The 22,005-nt window shown below is 41.3% G+C and overlaps 1 protein-coding gene across 13 annotated transcripts in view; it reads right to left on the reverse strand.

Annotated features, from left to right (window-relative positions):
• NPHP4 (nephrocystin 4) overlaps positions 1 to 22,005 on the reverse strand; it is a 165,689-nt gene that overhangs the window by 43,981 nt on the left and 99,703 nt on the right. For all 13 annotated transcript variants that reach the window (XM_060201322.1, XM_060201329.1, XM_060201323.1 and 10 more), the window contains one exon: positions 17,539 to 17,677. In XM_060201322.1, coding sequence (XP_060057305.1) covers positions 17,539 to 17,677 — 139 coding nt within the window. The remainder of the gene's footprint in view (positions 1 to 17,538; positions 17,678 to 22,005) is intronic.

Consider the following 22,005-nt stretch of genomic DNA (forward strand, 5'->3'; position numbering starts at 1 on the left):
CCACCACCAAGCCTGCCTGTCCCATCCACACAAGGAGCTAGGCCCCAGCACTTTCTCTATGTGATACCTGGAGTGGTTTGCAGGACTGTGGGGGAAATTAAGCACCCACACACACATTAAGAAGAGGGGTGCACCTTTCTCAGAGAGCACTTCTGGTCTGGAGTCACAGAAGATATCAATGTAAATGCACAGAGAAACAAAAATTGGGGGTGTTCTTCAAGAAGAACCCCTCCAGGCAAGAGAGGAGGCTGATGACATATTGGGAAGCATGGTAGGAATTTGCTGACAGGCCCCCAGAGCCCCACCACTCACTGTGTATCCTCCTTCAGGAGTGGCCCATAGGGGTGGCATTAAAGTCTTTTATCCCAACCTTCAAGAGACCCCACACACACATACACACACACACACACACACACACACACACACACATACACAAGACTGCTGTATTCAATGCAGCTGTGCATTTTGGGAAATGCTGAGGAAGGCAGAGTCACACATGGACCCCTCTGAGAGGTACCATAGAGGAATAAAATGCTATCTGGTCAACATGCCTGTTGTGATTTAACTAAAAGGTCAGTATTCCCAGGCAAGAGAAAGCATTGAAAAAGGAGCGAGGAGGGAGGTCCAGATGGCTGCTGCTTAGCAACTACCTTAGGCCGAGCAAGGACAGGGCCAGGAGTGAGGCTGGGCTTCAGCTCCAGAGGACAGGGCTGGAAATGAGAGGATTAGGCCCCAAGAGGCAGGGATGGGAAGTGGTCATCACAGCTATTTGATTCAGAGAAAGATGGTTAAAAAAAAAAAAAAAAAAGAAGGAAGGAAGGAAGGAAGGAAGAAAAAAAAACAGCTTTATTTCATAAGGCCTTGGAAAATAGATAACTCATTAGTATTCAATGGTACTACAGAATTTATAAGGCAAACCCATTTGAAAGACACTTGTTCCTAAAAGTCATTTTCCCAGAGGCTCTGATCCTAGGAAGGGAGGAAATGACAATGAGCCAACACAGGAAGAAGGTAAGGATCTGCAGGATGATGGAGAGGACTTAGAGCAGCTGTGATGGAGAAGCCAGTCCCAGAGCAGCAGAGGGGAGCCAGGCAGCCCCAGTGCCCCAGCAGGTCACCTTCAAGGGGAGCCTCAGAAGGGTCATGTCTGATGGAAGCCTCCCCCCTGAGCCACACACTGGGTGCAATGGCAGAGCGGCCTGAAGAGCCCTCCCCAGCCTGCACACCTTCTGCCTGCCCTGCTCACAGTGTAACTCAGTGGCTGCTGCCTTTGCAGAATTTCCTGGAAAACAAGGCTCCTCTGCTGCCTGTCAGAACAGGTTGACAGTGGACAGTGTCAGCAGCACAGCAGGTCTTAGCACGTCAGGAATCTAACTCAAACACCACAACTACATATTCTCAGTGACCCCTTCTACACAGCTGTTTTTAAAGTCATTAGGTAAACAAACAGAAATTCTGACACCTGACTGCCTGGAACATTCAAAAGCAGAATGTGGGTCAGAGCGATACCAAGTGGCAAACCTGAGGGCTGAACGCCCTCTAGTGGCCCCATGCGCACTCGTTCCTAGCTGGTGATGTATAGACCTTTACTCTTTGTAATTTTATAGAAAAATAAAGGGATGATTCATAACAGAAAGTACCTCACTTAAAGTGACAGCCTCGTGTCATTAGGATGTCCAAAGGAACCATATATGTTGGTAAAATATTGAAGTATGAGAAGTTTCTGCCATCAGTTAAACACTCGTAGATATTTTAAGTCGTTTATATTGGGTCTTGGGAGGCAATGTCTCCAAGTTCTGGGAGCCTGGGATGGAGGTGATCAGATTAACACAAGTTGAAGGCAGCTATAAATCCAAATTAAATAAACCAAATGGAATCAGATTCCATCCATGCAGATGGGCTGCTCCCCAAACAGCAGCTAAAAGCTAATGAGGTTGCTATGCTTATCTGCACTTAACTCAACTCCCAGCTTTCTCTGCAGCCAAAAATCCTCTGCAGCCAAAAATCCATTCCTGTCTGCTGAGGTAGACTTCTTGGCCTCTCAGGAAAGAAGGGTGTCTGTCCGACAGTTCTCCTCTTAAAAATATACATCCTCAAAGGTAGTGGTGGCATGGAGACCCAGATTCAAGTCTCCAGTCCCCACCTGCAGGGGGTGGGAAGCTTCACTAGTGGTACTGTCTTTCTTCTAGTCTATTTCCACCTTTTTCTCAATGTTTCTCTGTCATTTATTTTAAAAAAATTAAATAATATTTATTTTAGAAGGAAGGAAGAAGGGTCCTCCACATGGGAATGACCACCCTGGAACAGCTGTCTATAATATGCTCATCTCAGGCTGACAGGCTGTACTTCATGCCCATACCCCCCTCCAAACAGCTAGCCTCCACAGTCATAACCTTGTGTCCAGATGCCTGTCCAGAGGTATAGACAGCAGACTCTGGAGGACTGGCCTTTGCCTTCCCACATAGTAGGAAGGGTGGCAGGAACTACTAGTACTATTCCTGGGAAGTGGAGAAATACAGAGGGGGCTAGGGAAAGCTGAGAAGCCACCACAAAACAGAAACAGCCAAGTTGGGGCAGAGCCAAGACTTAAAACCAGAACCAGACTCCATTCAGAGGGTGGTGGTGATATCTGCCGGTTTCCCTCCCTGAAGCCAAGCTCTCTTCTGATAGGAGCACCAATGGTTTCCAGTTGGGGGTTCATCCATAATGGGGTAATGGGGTAATGGGGGTGAGAAGATGGCCACCTCTGACCCACCCCAAATTCACCAAGAGAGGGCTGTGATCTAGGGCTGTCTTCCTCAACCTGTTCCCATCACAGTCAAATGTGCTTAGAGGTGGGAGAGGCTATAAGGTGAGTGGCTCTCAACAACAATTGGAAAGAAGTTCTGTGCTTTCTATGAAATTATTCTGAAGATAATCGTGGCATTCCTTCAAAGACCCCTTCAGGAAAGGAATCAACTCTGAGAAAGAATGAAGGTAAAGAAACAAGAATGTGAAAGTCAGACAGACTTAATTTTCTCTTCTTTTTTTTTTTCTTTTTTTTCAGTTATTGCTGGGACTCAGTGCCTGCACTACGAACCCATCACTCACGGTGAACATTTTTTTCCTTTTCCTTTCTATTTTATAATAGAAATTGAGAGGGAGGAGGGAGACAGAGAAGGAGAGATAAAGATAACTGCAGGCCTGCTTCACCTCTCATGAAGCTTCCCCCCTGAAGGTGGAGAGTGGGGGCTTGAACTGGGATCCTCACACATGGTAATGTGTGCACTCAACCAAGTGCACTACTACCGAGACCCCCAGACTGAATCTCTATGTCATGTGATGGCTAGAACACAGCCCTATCCAAGGAGAGCTCGTACCTCTGGGCTTTGTCACATAAGAAATCCCTCCATTGCTTAAGTTGTTTGGAGCTGTATGTTAGAGTCACCACAGATAGTGGTAAAGCCATTACAGGAGTCAGGACTCTGTGGGGCAATAGAAAAATAAACACCATCCTTACTGGTGAAATGTTCGACAGCCATCTCCACAAAGACCTATATATACCTCCTCAGGTTTATCTTCACCTGAGGACACAGCCAGACCCTGCAAATGGGAGGGTCTCATTCCAGCCCTTAAATTGGGAGAAGTGCTTGTATCATCTCTGGGTCAGAACACAACCGGTAGGACAGATCCTCACAGGGGATTCCATCCTTCTGATGCAGGTAGCCAGCAATACTCACCATGACAGCCGCCATCTGTGACAAGACAGACCTGCCACCAACTTGCAAAGGATGGTGCAGCAAGAAGTGGGAGTTGACTTTTCTATTTAAACCAGTGAGATTTGGGAATTGTCTGTTACCATAGCACTTTAAGAGGAGCCAGGGAAAAGGATGCATGGGAAACAAACAACAGTGCAGAGAACACAGCAGCTAGCATAAGGGTCTGTGGGTGCAGGAGAGAGAAAGCTACACCAGGGATGAGACATCTGAGCTGGGTTTTATAGAGGACAAGAAGTCTCCATATGAAAGGATATGTTTATTTTAATGTGACTATTTAAAAATACTCCCAAGGGGACTGGGTGGTGGTACACCTGGTTGAGCACATACATTACAGTGAGCAAGGACCCAGGTCAAAGCCCTCAGTCCTCATTTTCAGAGAGGATGCTTCACAAGTGGTGAAGCAGGGCTGCAGGTCTCTCTCTCTCTCTCTCTCCCTCCACCCCTCCCTTTCCCTCTCTCTCCTTCCCTCTGTCTATCTCCCCCCTTCCCTTTCAAATTATCTGTCTCTATCAAAATTAATGATGATAATGATGATGATGATAATACTTCTTCCAAATAACTAGGTAAAAAGAAAACAGAAACTGAATCCAGCAACTTAAGAGGTAAAACCATCTAAAACCTATGACATAGGATCCAGGCTACTTAGATGAAGACTGACCTCTCAGAATGGGAGAAGATCTTTACAGGCCATATATCAGACAAGAGGCTAATAACCAGGGAGTCGGGCGGTAGCGCAGCAGGCTAAGTGCATGTGGCGCAAAGCACAAGGACCGGTATAAGGATCCCGGTTCAAGCCCCTGGCTCCCCACCTGCAGGAGAGTTGCTTCACAGGCAGTAAAACAGGTCTGCAGGTGTCTCTCTGTCTTTCTTCCTCTCTATCTCCCCCTTCTCTCTCAGTTTCTCTCTGCATCTATCCAATAACAAATAAATAAATAAATTTTTTTAAAAAGAGGCTAATAACCAAAATATATAAAGAGCTCACCAAACTCAGCAATGAGAAAACAAACGACCCCATCCAAAAATGGGGAGAGAACATGAACAGAATATTCACCATAAAAGAGATACAAAAGGTCAATAAACATATGAAAAAATGCTCCAACTCATTGTCAGAGAAATTCAAATGAAGACAACTATGAGATAACCATATGAGAATGTCATACATCAGAAAAGGTAGCAGCAGCAAACGCTGGAGAGGTTGTGGGGACAAAGGAACCCTCCTGTACTGCTGGTGGGAATGTCCATTGGTCTAACCCCTGTGGAAAGCAGTGTGGAGAACTAGAAGCTCCAACTCATTGTCAGAGAAATTCAAATGAAGACAACTATGAGATAACCATATGAGAATGTCATACATCAGAAAAGGTAGCAGCAGCAAACGCTGGAGAGGTTGTGGGGACAAAGGAACCCTCCTGTACTGCTGGTGGGAATGTCCATTGGTCTAACCCCTGTGGAAAGCAGTGTGGAGACTAGAAGTAGACCTACCCTATGATCCTGCAATTCCTCTCCCAGGGATATATCCTAAGGAACCAAACACACCCATCCAAAAAGATTTGTTTACACATATGTTCATAGCAGCACAATATGTCATAGCCAAACCTGCAAGCAACCCAGGTGTCCAACAGATGAGTGGCTGAGTAAGCTGTGACACACACACACACACAAATGGAATACTACTCAGCTATTAAAAATGGTGAATTCCTGGAACATGATGGCAGAGGAAGACTAGTGGGGGTTGTATTGTTATACAAAAATGTCATACATGTTCAAACTATTGTATTTTACTGTCAACTGTAAACTATTAATCCCTCAATAAAGAAATTTTTAAAAGTTTTTAATAGTGAATTCACCTTCTTCACCCCATCCTGGATGGAACTTGAAGAAATCATGTTAAGTGAGATAAGTAAGCAAAAGGGTGAATATGGGATGATCTCACTCAATAGACAGAATTTGAAAAACAAGATCAGAATGGAAAAAACTAAGCAGAATTTGGACTGGAGTTGGTGTACTGCACCAAAGTAAAAGACTGGGGGTGGGGGTTCAGGTCCTGGAACAAGACGGCAGAGGAGGACCTAGTGGGAGCTGAATTGTTACGTAGAAAACTGAGAAATGTTATGCATGTACAAACTATTATATTTTACTGTCAACTGTAAACCATTAATACACCAATAAAGAGATTAAAAATAAATTTAAGTTTAAAAAGAAGACTGAAGAGTCTTTTTTAAAAGAGTCTCAGAATGATCTCACTCATAGGCAGAAGTTGAAAAACAAGATCAGAAGAGAAAACACTAAGCAGAACTTGGACTGGAGTGGGTGTAGTTGTTGGTTTGCTTTCTGTTGCTTTTAAACATGGAAGTATAGCAGAGACCAGAGCCCAAAAACGGCCTGGCACATCACAGACTCACAGTGAGGACTGACTGAACAGATTGGAGGTGGGAGGAGGGTTCCATTGAGCAAACCTTTCTGAAGAAATTTGGGCTCAGTTCTTCTAGAACAGCCAACAACTCTGTGGTTGGGGGGGGGGGGTTCAGGTCCTAGAACATGATGATGGAGGACCTAGTGGGGGGGGGTTGTATTATTATGTGGAAAACTGAGAAATGTTATGCATGTACAAACTATTCTATTTACTGTCAACTGTAAAACATTAATCCTCCAATAAAGAAATAAATAATGATGATGATAATAATAATAAAGGTGACAGATATATTGGAAGAAACGTTTTTAAAAAAGCGTAAATTGAAAATGTGCAAAAATATATATATATACATGTTTTTAGAAGTGATAAAGTTATAGTTCAGGAGTATATAAATGATGATCCAGGAGACCAATCTGACCTACAATATGTGTTTGTAAATCAATTTTTACTGGAGCACAGTCAACCTCACTCACTGACATACAGCTTTTGGGAAACATCAACAGAGAAGCAGCTATGGACAGAGATCACCTGGCCCATGACGACTGAAACAGTGACTATCTGGATGGAAGTCTGCTGACCTCCACCTTAGGTGATCCTCAGTTATGGAGCTTAATCAAGTCAAGAAAGCAGCTGCCCACAAGTCACTAGTCCTCTATCCTTTTTTATATAAGACAGAATTGACCTCATAGCAATACCGGCTGCAAGTACAGAGGATTCCTCAATTTCAGAAATCTCCTATTTCCTTGTGTCCCCAATATCTGAAAGACAGACAGACACACACACACACACACACGGGGTTTGGGTGGGGGTGCGGGCAGATTTCTTCTCTATCAGTACCCCATCCACAAGGGTCCATTACATGTTTTGCTGCCTAATGTAGTTATTGGTTTGCTTTCTGTTGCTTTTAAACATGGAAGTATAGCAGAGACCAGAGCCCAAAAAGGGCTTGGCACATCACAGACTCAAAGTGAGGACTGACTGAACAGATTGGAGGTGGGAAGAGGGTTCCACTGAACAAACCTTTCTGAGGAAATTTGGGCTCAGTTCTTCTAGAACAGCCAATATTAAATGGTGGAAGCAGAGGCAACATGGCTTTCTGGATCCCATGAGTAGCATTTGTCACTACCATGGCAGTGGCCTGGTTTCCAGTAAGATCATGGTTCATGTTCACTGGACCACTAGATGAGAGGGTATGGACATGCAGCCCCTATCCACTGAGGCTGCCAGGCAGATAATGAGAACACAGGTGCACAATGACAACAGCTGACAACTGTTCATCGCCTGCCCAAGCCAGGCAGCTCTGAGCAGCTCGGGGATGTGTCCTCACTTGTTTCATCTTCTCTAACATTTGAGAGCCTTTGCTCATTTTTCTTTCCTGTTTACATATTGATCTGAAAGCTCTTTCTGCCATCTAACAAGGTATTAATCTTCTCATTCTTTCTATCAATTTTTAATGGCTATCTGTATTGCAAATATCTTTCAGTCTAAACTATCTTTTTTTTTTAAGATGTGTCTATTTTTACAGAGACAGGCAGAGACAGAGAAAACAGAGCTCCTTCAGTGACTGATAGAGAGACCAGTGATTCTGATCTATGTGGTACCAGGGATTGAACCCAGGGTATCATACATACATACATGGCATGAGCTCTACCTCTGAGCCACCCCCCCAGCCACTGGGGCTTGTCTTTTTAACCCTGTGTACTGCTTCTTCTCTCACAAAAATATTTTCTATTTTAAGATAACCATTATCTTTTACTCTTCTCTTTTTGGAGATAAAACACACTGATAAAACCATAGGATAAGAGGGGTACAACTCCACACAATTCCCACCACCCGATTTGGTTATGTTTTATCCATCTGGGGAAGGAGAGCGGAAAGGGGGCTGGAGAGGGGGAGGCTTTCAGCTCCTGGTACACAATGATGGACCTAACTGGGAGTGAGAGTGTTTGGTAGACATCTATTTTGGTGAGATGATACATTGGTGAAATTGTATTCACGTGCCAAGAGTATTATAAAACATTAACCTCCTAATAAAAATAAATAAATAAAAATTTTAAAAAAGAATCAGAAAGGGAAAACTGAAACAGAGGAGGAGAAAGAGGAAAAAAAAAAAAAAAAGGAAAATCATAGGGTGGGGGAGATAGCATGATAGATATGCAAACAGACTCTCTTGCCTGGGTCTTAGATTCAATCCCCTGTACCACCACCATAAACCAGAGCTGAGCAATGCTCTAGCAAAATAAAATAAAATTAATTAAGAGAGAGAGAGAGAAAGTAAATCTCATACAGGCTGGCAAGTGAGCCTACCTGGAGAGCCGCCTGCTTTGTCATGTGCAAAACCCAGATTTAAGTCCAACCCCCACCACACTAGAGGAAACTCTGGTACTGTGCAAGTCCACCCCCACTCCTTCCCGCATCTCTCTTTAAAAAAAAAGTCAGCCCCAAACACTGAAATCCCAACAACAAAGTATACAAATATTCTCCAACTTATTTCTCTCCCATTTCTCAATTTTGTTTTACACAAAATTGAGAAATGTATCTTTGTATCTTGTATCTTGTATCTTTCCCATTTTACAGCAGAGGACAGTAAAGAGAGGAAACATGAGCAACTAGTCTAAGACCACTCATGAAGCAAGCCTGCAGCCATATATGACACCTGCTACTGTTTGGGGAGTGACTTTAAACATTCCCAAATGCAGGCCCTTTCTCACAGCACACTATAGAGAAGCTTTATCTGTAATCAATAAGCAGAGGCTTGCTTATTTCTTCCATCTAACTGCTGCCCTGTGCTGCAGGCTCAGAGATCTCATTTAACTGCCCCCTGGCTGGAGTGCAGACAGTTTGCACTTGGGCCTGTAAGAACCGCATTACCGCATTACTGGGGACACCTGATACATGCAGGTCCTGGGTGCAGAGGACCCAGATGTCCTCTTACACAGGGTCTATAAGTAACCTTTCTGAAGTGTAGGGTGTAAACTCAATCTTAGGACAGTGCTTCTCCAGGTAGCCACGCAGCTCACTATCCTCCCAGCATTTCCAGAGCTCCTCCTCCCCACACCTTCCTCAGACTTCACACTATTTCCCACTCTGAGAAGATGAAACCACTTCACATTTGATTTGCCATTTCTCTGATTACCATTGAAACTGATCACTTTTTCATATGATTATCCAGGTTCCTTCTCTGCAAATTCCTTCCTAATATCTTCTATTTTTCTTTCCTGTTATTTATTTTTTCTCATCGACTCAAAGGAGTTCTTCTTGCAATCTTTCTTTCTTCTAATCTTCTCATTCTGAAATTTTCCAAAAGTCTCAAAAGTTTTGTTTCCCAATCCATCTGGGATTTATGTTTGCACATGATAAGAAAATAGGCTCTGAATTTCTATTTTCTTTGTGGGCAGCCACTCCAGCCCTGCCAATTATTACTCTATGCTTACTCTTTATGGTAGGCAGCATAGTGCTTCTACCTGCAGAAGTCTATATCCTACTCCCCAAAGCCCACCAAAACTAGTTATACTGAAGGGGATCAAGATGGCTAATCAGCTGACCTTAAGATAGGAGTCTATCCTGCATAATTTGGATGACTTGGTACAATCACATCAATCCTTGTAAAAGAGAGAGAAACAGGAGAGTGCTCAGACGAGACTTGGAAATGTCAATGCTGCTTTTATAGAAGGAGAGAGGGGAGCAGAGGATGTAGATACCTCCAGAATCTAAAAAGGGTCAGGAAATATCCTCTCTCAGATCCTCCTGAAGGGACCAGAATGCCCAGGCACCAACTAGAACCCAGTGAGACACGTTTTGGACTCTGAATTCCAGAATGCTATAAGAACACGTTTATACTATTTTAAGCCACTAAGTTTTGAAGAAATTTGTCAAAACAATAATGGGAAATGAGTGTGCTCCTTCCCTATAATTGGTTACAGAGCATACTTCTTTGGTTTGGCCCTGTTATCCGTAGATCTCCCTTTGTACTAGTGCTGCACTATTCTAGCCACTGACACTTGTGGGAAGCATGCAAATCAAGAAAAGGTGAGGCTTCTTCTCTTAACCTGCCTTGGCTACACTTGACTCTGTGATTTCTTAATTAAAATAAAGATGAATATGCATAAAAGAAAAGACAAGTAGAGTCTGAGGGAAATACAGTCCAGGCAGAGAAGCATGAGCCAAGACTCAAAGTCATGAAAGCCATGACCTGTTTAGTGAATTCAGCAGCACAGAGCAACTGAACATTTTTTGTTGTTTGTTTTGTTTTGATCATTTTATTGGGGGTGGGAGTTTTAGTGGTCTATAGTACAGTGGTTGACATCTGTGTATAATTTCTCATCTTACCATGACAGATGTCTGCAAAACACTCTCACCCTCAACTTAGGCCCCTTTCTATTTTTTTTAATTGGGCAGATTAATGGTTTGCAGTAAATACACCTTTTGATACATGTGTAAAGTTTCTCAGTTTCTCTCACCCACAGTGTAGGTACTCCACCATCATGCACAAGGACCTAAAAGCCCCACCCCCACCCCACCACACACACACACACACACACACACACACACTCCTTTACTTTGGTGCGATTCACCAAATGCAGACCAAGTTCTACTTGTGTTAGGTCCTTTTCTATCATCATGCAGCAGGACCCCAAAGCCCAAGTTTTAACAGCCAGGAAACTGTCAGCCCTGGCTGTGAATACATCCATAATAGCTGGCAAAGATATCTGGGACTGGTCAAGAAAGGACATACTGACCAGTCCCAGACATACTCTCTTAATATGAACAACAACAAAAAAGTAAATAAATATAAAATATATATAATAAAAATATATAAATATAAAATATATAAAACAAAACCTCTTGTTTTCCACCAGAACACTGCTCAACTTTGGCTTATGGTAGTGCTGGGGATTGAACCTAAGACCTGAGGGCCTCAGTCATGAGAGTCATTTTGCAGAATCATTATGCTATCTCCTGGGTCCATAAAATAACAACTTCTAAGGCACTGGAATTCAGACCACACAAAGGGTGACCCGAGGTGACACCATGGCCTGGCCTCCACTCCATATGTAGTAAGTCTGCAGGTTACAGTGCAGAGGTGGGGAGGAAGAGGAAAAAGCAATTGTAAATCCAAAAAGACTGCAGAAGCTAGCATTCACAGGGCTGAGTGCCAGATGGATGAGGGGCATCAAACAAGAGCTCCATATGACGGAAGGGTCCCCCTAGGGCTCAGTAAGTTACTTATAAAGATACTACCCAAGGACCAGCTGACCAGTGGCTAGTGCTCTCACATAAGGCCAGAAGCAAGTCCCTTCCCACAGATCAGACTGCTAAATCCCATACTTCAGAGATAGATAGTATGTGACTTTAGGGACTCAAAGTTGTGTTGTCATTCATCAATTAACATGAGACTAAATGTTGATCTGGCTTCATCCAAGAAATTCTAAAAACAAGACTCAAAAAAATCAAACTGCTTACAAAAAATATCTAGCACTCAGTAAAAGAAAATTCCAAATACCTAAAATCCAATCAAAATTATGAGAGAGCTGAGGGGGCTACAGAGTAGCAGCAGCTGTTTCTCTCCTCTCCTTTCCTCTCCCTTGTCAACTAGGAATATCAAAGGAGATCACCTGGGACCACAACAAGACAAGACTAGAACTACTTTGGGAACCAACCAAATTACCAGAGCATCCAGAGGCCACAACTATGCCCAGACCTCCAGCTCTACCCAGCTGAGAAACTTCTCTAAAGAACAAGGAATAGCAAAGAGCACCTGAGACTGCACAAGATGAGACTGGGACTACTTTGGGAACCCACCAAGTCACCGGTGAATGAAAACACATGTGGCTCGTGGACAGAGAGGAACCTTAGGACACTTCAGGAGCTAAAGCCCATATCTACTCCTGAGTGACAGGTAATAGTCTGGCAGTTTGCCAGTTGAAGAGCTACCTCCAGTCTGTTTTACTAACAAAAAGATTGCTGAAGGAAGGAGAGGACTCCCCTAAGGCTCACCAAATGCAACTGTGAATATTCATATGCAACTGCCCTCAGAAGCTGGAGCAACAGGGGGGAGGACCTGTGTTGACATGGGGGGTGGAGGAACAGAGAACTGACCAGGAAACTCAGGAGAAGATTTACACCCTGGTGGTCTAGTAGTGGGGCCTAGTGTACATGGGAGCCTTTCCACATTGTTCTTCTGATGACAACATGGTGAATTCTGATGAGAACATGGTGAATAATTGCCTCAGAACCTACAGACTATAAGCGGGACTTGTTTTGAAAGTCACATGACCCAGCAGTGCTGCCTCGCTTGGCTCTGGCTTCCAGCAAAGAAGCTGAATTGAGCCTGGAGCTTTGGATCCTTGGAGTATGGGAGTCCCTTTGCATAACCACTGTGCTATCTCTCCCCCACACTTTATCTCTTGGTCAGGAGTGAGGGATTAAGCTAAAAAGCCTACTTATAGATAAAAAGTCCTCAGGCTACCATAGCCTACAGGGAAGAAAAAGAACAAAAGATGCTATAACAGCCACTGTGTTTCAACTCAGGGATTTTGAGATAACATTGAAATAACTGTTAATTTCCACAACTGTGAACTCTTTAAGTATTACCTTACTTAGACACAAGTCAATCCAGGCAAAAGTGATCAGTGGACTGAAAAATACGGAGAGAAGGACCTCATAACACACTACAATAGTGGTTAAACCAAGGAGAAACACTGGACAAATGAACCAGGACAAAAATCCAGCTAAAATCCCCCCAAGAGGCAGAAGCACAAAAGGATAAGATCAACATCCAAATGCTAATTGAGGAATTAGTCACAGGAGTGAGGGAAGAGTTTGAAAGAATTGTCATCAGAAATGAAGAAACAACAAGTGAGCCTCTGAAAGAAAGCACTAACTATCTCAAGGTAATTAGAGAGCTGTAAACTAAAATAGCTGAGCTAAGAGCACAACTAGCTGAATAAGCTAATACAGTATCAGAACAGGGTAACAAAATAGCTGAGCTACAGAAAGCAACAGAGGGGAGAGAGAATAGAATAAATGAGGGAGAAAACAGAGTTAGCAAGATTGAGGATGAATTCGAGAAAACTAAGAATAAAGGAAGAGATCTCAAAAAGAGATTAAGAGATACTGAAAACAACAGCAGAAATATATGGGATGACTTCAAAAAGAAGTAATATATGTATTATAGGCTTACCAGAGGAAGAAAGAGAGGGATAGGAAGAAAGCATTCTATAAGATATAATAGATGAGAACTTCTCTAGTCTAGACAACATAAAAGACATAAAGGTTCAGGAAGTTCAGAGGGTCCCAAACAGAATTAACCCAGACTTAAATTCACCAAGACTATCACCAAGCATGGCCTGTAAGAACTTCTGAAAGTTCTCTTATAGACAATCACAGCATCATAAACATGCCATATATCAGAACACTCTAAAATTTTAGAATAATGGCGATATCTTCATTCTATAAATCAATAAATGTCAATGGCCTGAATTCACATATTAAAAGGCACAGAGTAGGAAGATGGATCAGAAAACACAACCGGGGGCCAGGTGGTGGCGCACCTGGTTGAGCGCCTGTATTACATAATGTGCAAGGACCCAGATTCGAGCCCCTGATCCCCACTTGCAGGGGGAAAACTTTTCAAGTGGTGAAGCAGTGCTGCAGGTGTCTCTCTTCCTCTCTATCACCCCCTTCCCTCTTGATTTCTGGCTGTCTCTATCAATAAATAAAGATTAAGAAAAAAAAAAGATGCTTAAAAGAAAGAAAAAAGAAAACCCAACCCAACCATATGTTGTCTTCAGGAAACCCGCCTAACTCAACAAGACAAACACAGACTCAAAGTGAAAAGGATAGAAAACTACCTTACAAGCCAATGGACCACAAAAAAAGGGGGGTGGGGGTGGACAGGAACAGTTATGCTTATATCTGACATGATAGATCTTAAATAAAATGTTAAAAGATAGGAATGGACATTACTTAGTGCTCAGAGGGTCAATCAATCAAGAGGACTTAATGATTATCAACATCTATGCACCCAAGGAAAGACCATCTAAATACATCAGACATCAACTGAATGAGCTACAGCAATATATTAACAACAATATAGTAGGAGACTCTCTCAACTTTACAGATGATCCAGGCAGAAAGTCAATAAAGAAACAAGGGAGCTAAATGAAGAGACAGATAAATTAGAACACACAAGTAGAACCTGAACTGGAGTTGGTGCATTGCATCAAAGTAAAAGACTCTTGGGGTGGGGGGAGTATAGGTCCTGGAAAAGGATGGCAGAGGACCTAGTGGGGGTTGTATTGTTATGTGGTAAAGAGAAATGTTATGCATGTACAAACTATTATATTTACTGTCAAATGTAAGACATTAATCCCCCAATAAAGGGGGAGAGAAGAAAGAAAGAGAGAGAGAGAGAGAGAAAAAAAAACAATACCAGAAGAGAAAACACTAAGCAGAACTTGCACTGGAGTTAGTGTATTTCACCAAAGTAAAAGTCTCTGGGATGTGGGGGGAGAGAGTTAAAGTCATGGAACAGGATGGCAGAGGACCTAGTGGGGGTTGTATTGTTTTATAGAAAAATGAGAAATGTTATGCATGTACAAACTATTGTATTTACTGTCGACTGTAAAACATTAATCCCCCAATAAAGAAAGAAAAAAATATGAATGCAAAGAAGTGAAAAATACAATGCAAATTGGGACAAAGTTAAATCAATCATAGCAGGTATAAAACTGGCCAAAATGACAGAATTTGAAGACAAGGATAATAAGACAATTGTAGTCATATTTCAAAAGACTAAAAAGCTAGAGGAAACAGTGAACATGTTAAATCAAGACACAAAATATGCAGAAAGGACTCCAGTGAGACCTCTGGTGAGAAAAGCTATAGTAGCCATGATGAAAGATATACTGATGGAATGAAGAGCAGATCAGACACTACAGAAGAAAATACGGGTGAACGTGAAGATGTAGCAACAGAAATTATCTGAGGCAGGTCAAGAGAGAAAGCAAAAACTATAGTTAAAAGAGAATAACACTGGGGGCTTAGTGGTGGCACACATTACCATGAGTAAAGACTTGGGTTCAGACCCTACTCCCCACCTTCAGGGGGAATGCTTCACTAGCAGTTAAGCAGGTCTGCAGGAGTGTCTTTCTGTCTCTATCTCTCCCTCCCCACTCAATTAAAAAGAAGGAGAGATTATCATCTGTGAGTAGCCTGACAGAAGTGTAACTAGGACTCTAAAGGAAAAGAGAGAAGATGACAGAAGAAAATCATTCAAAAAAAGTAATGGGAAAACATTTCTCCAATGAGATAAAAACTGTGGACCCAGAGAAACCCAAGAAACACAAGGAGCCCTAGGCAAAATGTCAGTTAAAAAGCAGTAGTAAATATAGGGAAATGGAAGCAGTGGCCGACTAGTTTTTAAATTTCAGATGCCTTATAAAAACAAACAGGGTAAAACTCAAAAGCAAAACTCATAGCCCGCATCCGACACTCACACTGGATTCAGGTCAAAGAAGACCAATTAGAGGGCACTGCAGCTTACTATTCATTTAGCTAGGTCTTCAAACACAATTACAGCTTGTTTCCAATGCCACAACTACTTCACAGATTAAATACCTAAAACTTCCTTTCTAGAAAAAAGGAATTCTATTTTCTCTTTAAGGCTAGCTCTACAGGAAATTTTCAATCTCTAAGGAAATTATCGAGATTTCTACAGATATGGCTAAATGATGTTTATCATTTATCACATCTCACTTTTCTCCTTTTAAATAACAATCAAAAACTGAGTAATCATACTTATATTTAATCACAAAATGTACCTATTTTTATAAGCTGGAATGCTATCATTTTTCATATCTGTTTTTTAGAGGCTGGTATTTATTTTTAAATGTAACTACAAGTCAAAAAAGGAAATATACTCGATTTAAAACATGGATGGGTCAGAAGCAAATTTGACCCTTCATTTAGTATTTTTAAACTATGTGTTCTATGCCTGCAACACATTCAATTTTATCAAATAAGACTGGCAATTTATTCTAAACTTACTGACAGATAAATGCCTACTGCCTACCACTATGATTTTTAGCAAACATGCTAGCAACTTCTCAAACAGTGCTCTCAGTGCTACTTATATAAGATGAAACTTTTGATGTACCTATTAGTGGCAAACAATCTCTAGAACAACGTGGAAAGCATAATATTCAAAAACCAAAAGCACTAAACAAAAGCATAGAGTGTACTGCCTCTTTAAAAAGAAAAGAACATAGCTAATGATGCTATTTTTCCCCTAATCATCAATTAACTTTGGTGTCTGAATACTTGAAGACATCTCAGAAAATTCCAGAAAACCCAGGAAAACGGAGACCAGAGTATCAATTCTAGGACAGAGAAGTTATGTGTTCTGCTTCTGTATGTAATCTGTAGACTTAAATGCAACAAAATTAGTTTCCATGAACTAGTTAACAATTCATGATATAATCACTCACAATTGCAAGACCTCCCTACCTTCCCAGCCAAAAAACAAAGTAAGTCATTGCTGGAGGCCTGGGGAACAACATCAGAGAAGCCACTGGTAGGATGGACACTAAGCATATGCTATGACCTTTTTACCTAGTTGTCATCCCTGCCTTCTCACTTTCAAAGAAGCTAATCCCCTTAGTGACTAATTATATCTGGAACATTCCTTTACTTGGCAAGATCTCCCAATCTCTAGATTCTGAAGCCTACTGCCCCTTTATCTCCAATATTTCCTCTTGAATGTCCATCCTTTTTCCAGCACAGGTGGAATTCTTAATCAGGATCCAAACTTGGTGGGACTTGATCATAGCAGAAGGTATGCAGACAACCAGACACTAAACTGATGACCAAAATATCCCCTGAGCCCTTTATGGACATGTCACTGGAAACATGTCACCCTGCTGGTGGCCCTTGCTCCCTTTCTGAAGAATCACATACTGGGACTCCCCATGTATTAAACCAACAAACCCACAGCTGCGTTAACATCAGTACTGCCAAATAGATCTAGCAGTCATGGCTTTCATGCAGCCTCTAACTCTAGAGCCCCGTTTGTAGGGACATCCATAGATGTGCCCTTGCAAACATCTCTTTAGATGTCCCCAGTAGAACCTTCCATTGGTCAAGGAGCCACAAGTAACTGAGCTGGCATGGAGACAAAGAGTGGGTGACACTTTCTCACTCTGATTCGACACCTCCATGTACAAGGAAAACTCAACCAAGCAATTCAAATTAAAGCAATCTGTGGCAATTATTTGCTAAATGGTCTTTTATCGGACTAAGTACTTCTTCTCAGGAACAGATGGAAGGCATGCTGTGTGTGTGAAAAGTCAGCTGTCTGTAAACACTCACTTGAAGGGGACGTAGGTGGCTTCCTGGAGGGCCGCTGGTCTACCTTGGGGCTGACAATGTGCCCTGTGGGTATGTCCAACTGTCCTTCTGAGTTCACAGAGTACTGGAACTGCACTGTCCCGGACTCCACCTGCTTTACCTGCGATCAACAAAGCCAGTGATATTGCATCAGCTTCCTTCTGTTAGTATAATAATTCCAGCAGGAACAATTCATCAGCCCTCAATGTCTAAACAAAGCATGGTACTTGGAAAGTCATATAGGTATTCTTAGATTATAATCAAGTAATTTCCTGAGCAGAAAACAATTGACTGGCTATAAACTCCTTAGGACCACATTATCACCAGAATGAACCTTGTGCAGGTAGAAGTCACATTTCTCTACTTCTCAATGTATTCTTTAATTAACCTATGTGAAATTGGCTTTTCTAAATTTTGGAGTAGAATTCCATGAACTGTAATAATCACCAGCACAATCAAGGGACAGGTCAGCTCCACTACCCCCTTCCTGCACTCCCCCCCCCCCCCCCCCGACACACACACTATCTGTTCATGCTAATCTCCAAATAACTCCACACTACAGAACTTCTCCCCATCCTATAGTTTGGCCTTTTGGGGATTGTCCTATAAATAGAAGCAAATGGAATGTAACTTTAGAGATTAGTTTCTTTCACTGGTTTCTTTTCACAGTGCTGCTGAGATTCACCCAGGAGTGTCCTCCTTCTATTGTGCAGTATTCTATTGTATGATGTGCCACAGTTTTTGCTGTTACCCACTTGAAACCACCTGAGTTCTTTACAACTTGGGTGATTATAAATAGGACTGCTATAAACACTGTTGTGCACAGTTCTGTGTAAAGGTTTTGTTTCTCTAAGAGCAGGATTGCTTGGTCATAATGTATGTACATATTTAAAATATTTATAGGGATGGGCTGGTGAAATAGTTCATGTGGATAATGTGCTATTTTGCCAATGTATGCAACCCAAGTTGGAGTCCAGCACCACTGCATTGAAGGAAACTTCAGTGCTGTGTTCTCTTTCACTCTTTCTCTGTCTCTATGTAGCAACAATAATAATTTTTTTAGATTTTTATTATCTTTATTTATTGGGTAGAAAGCCAGAAATCGAGAGGGAAGGGGGAGATAGAGATGAAGAGAGACAGAGAGACATCTGCAACCCTGCTTTACCAGTTGTGAAGCTTTCCCCCTGCAGGTGGAGACCAGGGGCTTGAACCTGGGTCCTTGAACATTGTAACGTGTATTCAACCAGATGCACTACCACCTGACCCCAACAATAATAATTTTCTGAAGAATTTTCTAGGAAAGGTGAAATTATGATTTATTTCTGGACCCTGCTCTTTTCCAGTAAACCATGAGGCAATCCTTTCAACAATATCAAAATTTACATTGATTACCACAACTGTAAGTCCCAAAAGTAGTATAATTCCTACCTCTTCCTTCTTTTTCTTTTCTTTTTTTTTTTTTTTTACCAGAGCACTGTTCAGTTCTGGTTTATGGTGGTGCAGACGATTGAACCTAGGACCTTGCAGCCTCAGACAAGAAAGTCTTTTTTTTTTGCCCTCCCAAGATTATTGCTGGGGCTCAGTGTCTGCACCACAAATCCACTGCTCCTGGAGGCAATTTTTTTTCCCTTTTGTTGCCCTTGTTTTATTGTTTTTTCCCTTTTGTTGCCCTTGTTTTATTGTTTTTATTACTGATGTCATCGTTGTTGGATAGGACAGAGAGAAACGGAGAGAGGAGGGGAAGACAGAGAAGGGGAGAGAAAGATAGGTACCTGCAGACCTGCTTCATGGCCTGTGAAGCGATCCCCCCTGCAGGTGGGGAGCCGGGGCTCAAACTGGAATTGTTGTGGCAGTCCTTGCGCTTTGCACTTTGTACACTTAACCTGCACCCCCACTTCCTTCTTTTCCAAAGCTGACTCTTCTAATTCCTTTGGCACTTTATTTAATTTTTAGATTAAGTTTGTCTCTATCACTAAAGTTTCTGTTGTGAAGTTTCTCTAAATCTATAGATGAATTTGGGGCTATTATTATATTATATTGAATGTTCTGGTTCATAAAGATGTTATATTTCTCTACTTATTGGGACCCTCTTTGATTTCACATGAAAGTAACTATAATGGATCAGCAAGTAGCTCAGTTGAATAGTGTGCTATTTTACCAATAAGTGGACTCAGATTCGCACCCATAGCAATGGAAGAAGCTTCAGTGTTGTGGGCTCTCTCTCTCTTTTTCTGTCTGCCTCTTTGTCTCTATCTCTTCCTATCAAAAAAAGTCATCCCAGAACAGTGAAGCCTCAGTGATGACAAAAAAAAAAAAAGAAAAAGAAAAAGCTAATAACCACAAAGGGAAATCTAACCTGCAGCAAAAGGAAAGTTTCTATTCAGTTTCTGGGAAACAGATCCTGTACATATTTTGCTGATTTCTTTTGCAAAGAGGACTCTGAAAATAATGCCACTGTTGTCCAAAATTCCATGGACAGTAGAGAGAACTATGATTGAGTTTTCTATTCTGACCTCCTTTCCTGTCCTGCAATCTTGCTAAGTTCACATACTCATTCTAGGAGGGATATTACTTAGTTTTGGTGAGTTTGTGTTTTTTTTTTTTTTTTTAAATTTTTGGTCAATTTCTTGACATTGTCCACATATACAATCAAGTTGTCTGCAAATACGGGTAGCTTTATTTCATCTTTTCTACTTATGTCTTTTATTTCCTTGCCAGAAAGTCCAGTGCAAAGTGGAGGAGAATGTTGGATGTGATGAGTGGATATCCATCACTTGCTCAGATCTTTGAGGGAAAGCACTACATCCTTCAGCATTAAATGTGATGTTAAACTAAAGGAAAATCTAAGGCATTCTTCACCAAGTTAAGGAAGTTCTTCTCTGTTCCAGTTTACTAAGAGTTTTCATTATAAATGTATGTTTAATTTTGTTAAATGCTTTCATTGCATCAATTGCTTAGGACGCAGGGTTTTCTTGCTTTAGGTTGCTGATGTTATAATAATGTTAAAATGTTGTAATTTGCTGATTTTCACATAAGGGACAATCTTACATTCCTGGGATAAACCCCCAGTTGGCTTTTTTTGTGATGTATTGGTCTTTTTTCATAGTGTTGGAATTGAATTTGCTAATATTTGGTCGAGTGTTTTGTATTTATATTCATGAAGGACATGTGTCCATAGATTTCTCTTCTTTTATTGTCTTTTTCTTTTTCTGATTTAGATATTAAGGTAAAGCCAGCAGGGGTAGAAAGCATAATGGTTATGCAAAGAGACTCTCATTCCTGAGGCTCCAAAGTCCCAGGTTTAATCCCCAGTACCACCATAAACCAGAGCTGAGTAGTGTTCTGCAAATAAATAAATAAATAAAAATTAAGCTAAAGCCAACCTAATTACATGAATTAGGAATTGTTCTCATCTCTTCTATTTGTTAGAAGACAATCTATAAAATATAAAATCAGTGTTATTTCTTTCTTTTTTGTTTTGCATATGAAAACATTTTAATATAAGTAGAACCTAAGGCTCTTTCAGTATTTCTTATAGTGCTAATTCTTTTTTCTTAAATTTAACAGAATTCATAGTGAATAGATCAAAATGTCTTTTTTTCTTTTTTTATATTTCTTTTACAAAATGTTTTCAACTATGAACCCCATTTCTATAATAGTTAAAAAGACTACAGATACTCTACTTCACCTTGGGCAAATTTTGCTACTTTAAGACGAAATGATCCATCTCATCTATCTTGACAAATTTAGAGGCACAAAGCTGTTCCTTTAATATCCTTTAATCCCTGTTCATTCTACAGAGGCCCCTGATCTTCTGTCACCTCCAATATTAGTAAAAATGTGTCCTCTCTTCTTTTTTCAGTCTTTTTACAGCTTACAGTGATTCACCTTTTCAATGAATCAGTTCTTTTTTTCCTTTATTGGAGAAATTAGTGGTTTACAATTGATGGTAAGATGCAGTAACATATATTACATATGTTGCATATGTTGCATTTCTCAGTTTTCTTCATAACACTCTAACCCACCTCTGAGGTCCTCCTCCGCCATCACGTTCCAGGACCTGAACATTCCCGATTACCCCTCCTGCCCCAATGTCCTTTACCAAATCTAGTCAAAGTACTGCTTTGTGTTTTCTCTTCTGTTCTTATTTTTCAACTTCTGTCTATGAGTAGGACCATCCTATATTCATCCTTTTTCTGGCCTGTCTCTCTTAACATGTCAGTGAATCAATTCTTGATGCCAGAGCTCTGCCTGCCTCTTTAATCAATTATTTATTTGTATAGAGACAGAAATTGATAGGGAGTAGGAGGGTAGAAAAAGAAACCTCCAGAACAGCCTCACTGCTCTTGAAGTTTCCCCCATGCAGGAGGGGAACCAGAGACTTGAACCCTGGTTCTTTCTATGTAATAAATTTGTGTACTCACCTCAACCAGGTGTACCACCACCCAC

This window comes from Erinaceus europaeus, chromosome 11 (genome assembly GCF_950295315.1).
Source record: "Erinaceus europaeus chromosome 11, mEriEur2.1, whole genome shotgun sequence".
NCBI classification, from domain to species: Eukaryota; Metazoa; Chordata; class Mammalia; order Eulipotyphla; family Erinaceidae; genus Erinaceus; species Erinaceus europaeus.